At 40.3% G+C, this 9,784-nt stretch overlaps 1 protein-coding gene across 1 annotated transcript; it reads left to right on the top strand.

Moving 5' to 3' along the window:
• On the top strand, positions 1-8,795 carry LOC141779518 (acidic leucine-rich nuclear phosphoprotein 32 family member E-like). The gene is made up of 7 exons (XM_074654395.1): positions 1-185; positions 2,513-2,662; positions 3,382-3,504; positions 4,743-4,902; positions 6,125-6,276; positions 6,384-6,450; positions 7,451-8,795. The coding sequence occupies exons 1-7, from the start codon at positions 108-110 to the stop codon at positions 7,528-7,530; spliced, it is 810 nt and encodes a 269-aa protein (XP_074510496.1). The 5' UTR covers positions 1-107; the 3' UTR covers positions 7,531-8,795.
• Positions 8,796-9,784: the final 989 nt, after the last annotated feature.

The following is a 9,784-nucleotide window of genomic DNA, read 5'->3' as shown; positions in this document are numbered from 1 at the left end:
GCTGTGGAGGTCGGTTGCTGAGCGAACATGGAGGTGTAGTGATCGCTGGTCTCCTCTGAAGGAAGGCGCCGCACAGAGCCGCCGTTTATTTTCTGTTTCCTTTGTTAATGTTTTACTGTTCGGACTCCAGCATGGAGATGAAGAAGCGGGTGAGCCTGGAGCTGAGGAACCGGAGCCCAGCGGAGGTGAGTAACTACAACACTTTAATGTATTTATGTCTGTAGACAGAGGAGGATGTCATGACGACGCTGGAGACATGCAGCGGGAGAGCGGGACGGCGAGCTCTCTTCCGACATTTTGACCCAGAAAAACAACTTCAGCTCGGCTCCGACATGGAGGGAAGTCCCGCGGCCGCTGCTGGAGAAGCCCGGTGGTGGGGTGGTGGTAGTGGGGGACTCCCCGGAGCTCAGCCTCCCTCCTCCAGCGAGCCACCGAGCTAACGGGCTAACCTCAGGAGCAGCCAGCCCTCATGACAGACCGCTGCTCGGTGGTCGGTGGTTGGGATGAGCCGGCAGACGGTCGGTGCTCATTCTCGGTGGTAAAGAAACAAACACCCCCGTAGTGTGTTTTCTTTGGTTCCCGTTATTGTTTAACCCCTCCCGGTTCACCGCGCAGACCGACCCTGGCTACCATTTTAACCTCCAGTGTGTTAAATAGTTACACGATGCTCGCAATCTGATGGCGCGTCAACAACCACAATCCATTCTCAAAACCGCATTTTATACCTTTATTTAGTTAAAGGCCAAATGTATATTCAGCCCCAGCCTGATTTAAATATGTTTTACAATTCTTCAGGTCCTGCTGGTCAGTTCGGCTCACATTTAACCCAACAATAGTGCTTCATTTGATTACAGTGTGAACTTTTAGTGTTGATTCGCCCTGCTGTTCCCGCCCGCTCACTGTGTAGTTTACTGAGCAGTGGCTGGTTCACAGCATTCTAGAAAGAGTTGTTTTCTGAAGGGAGTTTGGTTGAATCCAGAGATGAAAAGTCACGTTTTCACGACACCAGTTAACAGCGATTCCCCTCCATACAACCGATTTAATGTGACTCTGTGCAGCCGGTGGTCGTGAAGGGTCGCGGTGTCCTACCGACAGTTGGTCAGTAGATGCGCGCACACAGCAGCTGTGTGTGTTTCTGTCACTCATCCGGTCACACTGATGGTTCATCAAAGAGTGTTTGTTAGATGGGATGAATCACTCCGTCATGTTCTGTGTGTTTTATCCATCCAGATCAGACAAAAACACAAAGAAGTTTTTACTAATATGAACAATGTTTTTAAACAATATATTGGTAAATGTAGTCCAGGTTTGCAGTGTTTTGTGAACCGCATCCGGTCTTATGTGGTCTGGATGAAGAAAACAGAATAGTTTTTCTCCTGTTTTCTATTTTTCACCAATCTGAAATTGGGTTTTAAACTGACTGAATTGTTGTTTTTTAGGTCTGGATCGAGGATAATCACTAAAAGTCACACTTTTTACATTTTGTTGTAACTCTGAAACTGGTTGAAAACCTTAAACCGTATTAATGTTGTCATGTGTAGAACTTGTTTCACAACTTTTTATAGTAATATTACTGTTATATTGAAGTGTTTATAACGTTTTGTGATGCAAAACCTTTTTATTCAATGTGTTAAAACACCAGCTTCTGGTTGATCGTGACTGAAACTGTCTTGATTTGATTTATATTTTTATTACATAGGGATGATGCATGAAACTGATGTGCTGCACAGAGAGTTTATTGCTAATTTTCAACTCTTATCCCTAGTTGGGCTTTTACATGTATAGTGTAATTAAAACATGAAACTATCTAATATGATAAAACACCAATACACTACAAATATGGAAATACAATAAAATACACATCATACAATACACATAGCCTACCACAATACACTAATACACCTTGGTAATTTACAGTACATTTGCTAAAAATGGATACAGCTCTGGTTTGCTTTTAGCCAGCACTTAACCTTTGTTGTTAAGGACTTTATATCAGGAATTAATTAGATTTTAGTGTGGTCATGTGTTCCAGAGTTGACAGCCCTTTACGGAGAAAGCTGATTGACCAAATGTAGTTCTACGATGTGGTGTTTTATAGTTGCCATTCACCATGCTCCTAGTTACTCTATTACTGTCTTGTCTTTGGATATATCTGGACAGAGGCTCTGAGGCTAGACTGTTAACACAGTTGAAGACTAAAATGAGTAAAGCTCTCAAAACTCAGTTGAGCCCACGTCATACAATATGAAAAATGAGAGAAAATCAAAGAGTGCATAAATAACTTGACTTCCTGAGTGGGTATGTAATGTCTGATTAATGTAAAACAATTAAGGTTGGTCTTAACTGTTTTCAAAATTCTCCTCATATGTTTATAAAATCTGAGCTGCGGATCCAAAACCACTCATAAAAACTTGAATTCACTGACTTCCTCTATTTCTTCATTCTGTAACTTCAGTGTTTCTGCTAGATGAAGAAGAAGACGCGTGGTCACATGATCTGTTGTTGTGTTCAGGTGGCAGAGATGGTGGTGGATAACTGCCGCTCCAGCGACGGAGAGGTCGAAGGTCTGACAGATGAGTACAAGGAACTGGAGATCCTCAGCATGGTGAACGTTGGCCTCTCCTCGCTCTCCAAACTGCCCTCGCTGCCCAAACTACGCAAGGTCAGCCACAAACTACCTGTTCCCACAATGCAACACTGTTTAGTCCTGACTCGGGCTTCGTCCGAAATGTCATACTATGCACTACATACTCAATAGTTGTACTATTGTTCAACATACTTTGGTGTGTGTATAAACAGTTGTATGTATCTGAGCAGTAATTTATGTCGTCACTTCTGGAGAGCCTCCTTGTCGGTTGGAGACGTGTAACCATGGTAACCCACGTCATCCTCATGTGACCAAAACGACGGTTTGTGACAATCAAAGTATGAATTAATTTAAAGTATATATTACACCTATCAAAGGGAAATCTTATACTTATAGTTAAATTGATGCGTTATTGATGTTACAGAGCTGTCCGTAAACGTCTGTCATGAATGTTGTCGTCACTACCGCATTGCATTTTGGGATATTTATGCCGTCGTAGTGTCCAACGTTGCGTACTGTAATATTTCACTGGAAATAGTACATGATTCACGTACTATTGGTTTCATACTAAGGTTTCGGGCATACTAAAATATCTCACGTACTATTTAGGTACTAAATAACAGAAGTTAGTGTTGAATTTCGGACGCAACCTCAGTTATTTATACATTTGATTTGTGTCTCAGTTTATCTTTTGCGTTGGTTTCTTGTTGTCTCATAGTGATGCAGTTGTTGGTAGCTGAGCTCTGACAGGTGTGTGTTGCTCTGACAGGTGTTTGTCTCTGTGTGTGTTTCAGTTGGAGGTGAGTGATAACATCATCGTGGGAGGTCTGGACAAGCTGGCGGAGAAATGTCCCAACCTGACGTACCTGAACCTGAGCGGGAACAAGATCAAGGAGCTGAGCAGCATCGAGACGCTGGTGAGTTTCATCTCTTCCCTGTAAATCTCAGGTAAACTCCTCAGGTGAGACACCGCTCAGTCAGCACACATGGTGTGTTTGAGGTGTGCAATGCTGATCCCACAACAGCTGAGCGTCGTGATATTTGTAGCTGTGTTCAAGTTCAAGATCTTTATTTGTCCCCGAAGGGCAATTGGTTTTGCCGGAGTAGCAACAACAACATCTCACAACAATAAGACAATATACACATACATCCCCACATACTAAAACACAAAAAAAGGTGAAACTTTGAAGTATAAAATTATTAAAAGAGTTACAATATTACCATATAAGTTAGTGAAAAGAAAAAAGAACAGGCATGGGTGGAAGTGCTGATACTACCTATACTTTACAGAGTTGAGCAGTGAAATGGCCGAGGGTATGAAAGAGAATTTTATCGGTTAGTTTTGACTGATGGTTGTCTGAGACGGGAACCAGAGGGCAGAAACTTGGTTCTGAATGCAGGGGGTTGGTACTGTCCGAAATTATGGATTGCGCTTTCTTTGTCAGCTGTTTGTTGTACAATTCAGACAGACATTTCTGCTGAGCTCCGATGATTTTGCTGCTGATTTTTATCACCCTTGTTAATATATATTTTCCAAAGTAAAAGTCCCTAGAAGTGTACGATTCAACTTTTACCCATGGTTTAGTGTTAAAAAAGTTTACAAAAATCACAATAAATCATAACATCGAGTTGCAATACTGCAATAAATCACAATACATATCGAGTCGGCACCCAAGTATTGTTATGGTATCGAATCAGGAGATCGTCCCAGCCTTAATAAGTACAGTTATTATCAGTTACTTCTGTCTCATAAAGGAGCTTCAAATCAGTTTGAACTTGTCCTCCAGACTCACCTGGTCCTGGTCTCAGGTTAATTTTCAGGTTCCTCTTTCCTGCTGCTCTGTGAACGTCAGTCATATTAATGTGAGACGCTCTTGTTGTGGAACTAAAGTCATGTTTTTGCTCTAATATTTAATTCGCTGTCTGATCATTGGTCTGTTTTTCTTCTGTGCTCGATGTCTCAGGTCTGAAGTCATAAAATAAACCAGACCTGACTGGCTGACCTCTGATCAGATTCATCCTGGTTCAGTTTGTTAGACTCATTCAAACCAAGCTTTTCACAATAAGAGCTTCTGATCTATGTTTAGATTTATGGTTTGAACGTTTCTGTGCGTTCTCCTCCTCCTCATCAGCATGGTGACTTTCTGTTCTGCAGCAAAACCTGAAGAACCTGAAGAGTCTGGACCTGTACAGCTGTGAGGTGTCCACGCTAGACGACTACAGAGAGAGCATCTTCGAGCTGCTGCCTCAGATCACCTTCCTGGACGGATACGACCAAGAGGACAATGAGGTGCCTGACTCAGAGGGCGACAACGGTGAGACTCCGCCTGCTGATGAACCAACGCCATGTTTAAAGGGCAACAACGCCCAGTTTCATAATTCATACATGTTATTCAAGACAGTCCAAAAAAATATTAGTAAACATGAACAATTCTCTCCCAAATCCAAAAACAAGAGTGCTGAAACTCAAATTAGTGATGTCATGGGGTAGAAAGTGTCAAAATGGGATGCAGAGATCTCATTGCAGCCTTATTACCCAGAGGGGATGAAGAGGAGTAAATACGTGGTTAACATTAGTAACAGGATTCAAGCTGTTGCAGAGTTTTGACTCCTCATGGGTAACGTAGCGGGCGTTAACTATAACATTACCGTTAACATCAAACTGTCTAACATTAGATAACTGGTAACGTTGATACTAGCAATAATATTATAGAATAATTCCCCGTTGTCGCTAGGGCTGGGACGATACACCTATCCTGATTCGATACTATCACAATACTTTGGTGGTGGTTCGATGTGTATTGTGATTCGATATTACGATTTATTGTGATTTTTGTTAACTTTGTTAACACTAGACCATGGGGAAAAGTTGAATCATACACTTCTAGGGACTTTTACTTTGGAAAATATCTAAATGAATACTGTAAAAATGTTTGATTTTCAGCATGTATGTAGTCAGAGATGTCCTGAAGTCAAATATATCAGTCATTGTCAGGAATTATTCGTCATTGCTAGCTTTCCCGTCACTAGGATCTAGTGTTGACAAAAATCACAATACTCAAAAATCGGAATACGGATCAGATCGGCACCCAAGTATCATGATGGTATTGAATCTGGAGATAGGTGTATCATCCCAGCCCTTGTGATTAATCGATAATAATTTAACAGATTAAATATGTCGTATTTTATACCTGCAGAAGCCGAGGACATGAATTGTAAAATGTTGTGTAAATTTGCTGCAGTATGCCGTTGCGCCACTAGATGGAGCCTCTTACTTTTTAATAAGACGTAAGTTGCAGGTGTGTTTGGTGACCGCACAAACTGTAAAACAAACGCAACTCTGGAAAAGCTTTGGATATCAGAAAACAGGAAGTTGTTGTGTGAAACATGACTTAATGTAAACTAGTGATCACAGTGACATTAAGGTCAGCGATTGAAACTAAAAGATTCATCGTTTGTTTTTAATCAACTTCTAACTTTATTTTACTTGTAGCTGGTGAAACACATTTAAAAGTAAAACCTGACATTTTGTTCCAGACGACGACGACGATGAAGCCGGTCCACCTAAAGACGACAATGACGACGACGATGATGATGACGATGAAGAGGATGAGGATGAGGATGCTGACAGCTCTGAGGGAGACGAGGACGAGGTCGGCCTGTCGTACCTGATGAAGGAGGGAATCCAGGTGAGTCGACCTCATGTTCAGTTCAGCTGTTCCACTCTGTGACCAGCGAGCAGCGCTCTTCACTCACTCAAACACAAACGGCAACTCGTGTTTGTTCTTTCTCTCAGGATGAGGAAGACGATGGAGACTATGTTGAAGAAGAGGAGGACGACGAGGAGGAGGAGGAAGACGGAGGTTTGTGTTTTAAAAGCTCTGCTGTGATACAGAGTTGTTTTCTTTTGAAAGGTTTGACTCTATATGTGCAATAATGGAAAGAAGTTTTTAATATTTATTGTTTTGTTTGTTTAAATAATTTTCTCGTTTTATATTTTATGTAGGGCTGTCAATCCATTAAAATGTTTAATCACGATTAATTGCAAATTAATCGTACATTTGTTATCTCTTCCAAATGTACCTTAAGGGGAGATTTATCAAGTATTTAATACTCTTATCAACATGGGAGTGGACAAATATGCTGCTTTATGCAAATGTATGTATATATTTATTATTGGAAATCAATTAACAACACAAAACAATGACAAATATTGTCCAGAAACCCTCACAGGTACTGCATTTAGCATAAAACAATATGCTCAAATCATAACATGGCAAACTGCAGCCCAACAGGCAACAACAGCTGTCAGTGTGTCAGTGTGCTGACTTGACTATGACTTGCCTCAAACTGCATGTGATTATCATAAAGTGGGCATGTCTGTAAAGGGGAGACTCGTGGGTACCCATAGAACCCATTTTTCTGACTTTTTTCAGTTTTCTAGTACAGTTATTATAAGATATCCATAACAGACCAAATAATCTCAACCATTCAATAGCTGTTCTGGAGCTTTCAGTCGTATTACATGACTTGCCTCTGCAGATGAAAGATAAATCTTTTAAGATGCTCAGAATACATATAAATTTGAATATTTACTATACTACTTAATATATACCAACTTCATCTGCTGAGGAAGATCATGTAACCTGATCAAAAGCTAATAAATGGTCGGAGTCAGTTTGTTTCTGTTGGGTAGATACAGTAACGATTTATTCTCTTTTCTAACTTTGTTCTCATGTTGTGATTTTTATAATATTATGCCTTGAAAGGTTGACTTTTATTCTGGAAATCTCAGACTTAGTGATTCTCTGATATTAAAGAGGAATCGTGGCTTTAATTTGAAAATAATTTTGTGTCTCACAGATGTGGACGGTGCAGATGTTCAAGGGGAGAAGAGGAAGAGAGATGCAGAGGATGATGGTGACGATGATGATGATGAATAGTTGAATCACCTTCGCCACCTGTAACCACCCCCCCCTCCCCTACTCCTCCTAGAGGGACCTCTGACCCCACCGGGAGTCGCCGCAGATAGACAGGAAACGGAGAGCAGGTTCAGGATCAGTTCTCACCAAACACTCGTTATACATGGCTGTCATTTGACTGATGATGTCATCGTTTTCCTGGTAACATGTGATCGGATCACAGATCAATACTCAGTGTTGCGATTGGTTCTCTGACTGTTCCAAACTCCATTGAAGAAACTGCAAATTTTATACCATCAGTCTGAAAACTTTATTCACAACTTCTCTGATTAACAGACTTACATGTTGGAAAGTGACTCAGTACTTTAACTGAAGTACTGTACAGAGTACCAACTGTGTATAAATACACAAACTGCTCACATGTTACTGCATCAGACAAACTATATCTACCTGTTTGACCTTTTCGTTTTATTGATTATTGATCCGGACTAGGAGTTCACACTTCTAATGTTTTCAACTCAGTTCGACTTCCTATTTACGTCTCTTTTATGACAAACACTAGACTGCGTGTGTCATCAGTTATCAAACCGTTTTATCATCAATAATCACAATTTGAACCAGACTGGAGGTTCACGTCTGTTCAGCAGGTGGTCAAATTCCACCTTCTTAATCCTGTAGTCCGGTCTGTGACTGTAAAGACTACATTACCCATGAGCCTCAGCTCTCTGATTGGATGATTTTGACGGCAGTGCATTTGGGGTGAATTTCTCTGTATTTTGACCCCCCCACCACCTGTTGGTCTGCGGCTCCATGCTCCTCCTGGTCTTCGTGGATCCAGAGTCGGTTCTCTGTGAATCTAGACTCTGGTTTCTGCTCCTATTGGTCTCTGTGGGTCCAGACTCTGGTCTCTGTTCCCACTGGTCTCTGCTCCTACTGGTCTTTGTGGCTCTAGACTCTGGTCTCTGCTCCTACTGGTCTCTTTGGATCCAGACTCTGGTCTCTGTGGATCTAGACAGTGGTACCTGCTCCTCCTGGTCTCTGTGGATCTAGACCGTGGTACCTGCTCCTCCTGGTCTCTGTGAATCCAGACTCTGGTCTCTGCTCCTCCTGGTCTCTGTGGGTCCTGAATCCTGACTCTGGTCTGTGTAAATAGAAGTGAAGTGGTCTCTGGATTTTTGGCGTCCTGTGTGAATCTCTCTTGAGTTCATTTTATTTTTTTATTCCCGTCTTCTTCTTCTTGTGTCGCTGTAACGAGTGTTTTTCAATAAAAACAAATTAAATCTCAACGTTTCCTCCAAATATTTATTACTATTATCGAGAGATTAATCTGCCACTTATTGATTCTGATAGTCGCTTATTTAATCTAGATTCCGTTAATCGATACTTTAAACATTTTATAATTTATAATGTAACAGTTAAAAATGTCCAATCTGATGTCTTCAGATTTGTTTTGTTCGACCAAAAATCTAAAACTCAGAACAGAAAAGCAAGTTTATACTCGATAATTGGCTTAAACATGAAGTTTATTTATTATTAATAATAAATACTTAAATAAAAAGTTAATCTCATCTGAACTCGGTTTGTGACTTTTGGAGTTTTACTTGATTCTGTTGGTTGAAAATAAAAATCCGAATGTGAAAGAATAAATAAATTTAAGTTTTAATTACAGAGAAAACAAAGAAAGAACATTTACTAATTTTCTAATGTTGATCTGCTGTTTATTATCTGTGTGTAATAAATGTTTTCACCACATGGTGGCTCTGCAGATCAACTCAACACAAACTCAATAGATTTTAACTTTACTTTTATTTCTACTAGAATCTTTTCATACATTTTCTGTCATTTAACGTTTTAGCTGCTTTTATATTTTTATTTGAAATAATTTAAGCATTTAAATGTTTTTAACACTTTACTTATTTCATCTCTAGTTTAGCTTTTCTTTTGTCAATAAATGAAATGTTCAGCTGTAATATAAATATTTATACATAATATAAATATTTATATTACAGCACGATATATATTGTTTCAGTTTGATGTGATGATGAGCTGTTTCCTCACTGTCAGCTGCTGACATGACCCCTGATGATGTTGTCACACTCAACTGGCTGCACTACAGGTCAGAGGTCATGTGATGTCATCGTGTGACATGTTGCTAGCTACATTAATGTCAAAGTTGTCAGACGATCAGTAATCAATACGTTCTGATATCAGTTTGTGTCTGGATCACACAGACACACACACACACACCTCCCCAACGTGTGTGTGTGTCTGTGTG

The sequence above is a fragment of the Sebastes fasciatus genome, chromosome 12, assembly GCF_043250625.1.
Source record: "Sebastes fasciatus isolate fSebFas1 chromosome 12, fSebFas1.pri, whole genome shotgun sequence".
NCBI lineage: Eukaryota > Metazoa > Chordata > Actinopteri > Perciformes > Sebastidae > Sebastes > Sebastes fasciatus.
The sequence above is the reverse complement of the archived record's forward strand: the minus strand, read 5'-3'. Positions and strand labels throughout refer to the sequence as shown.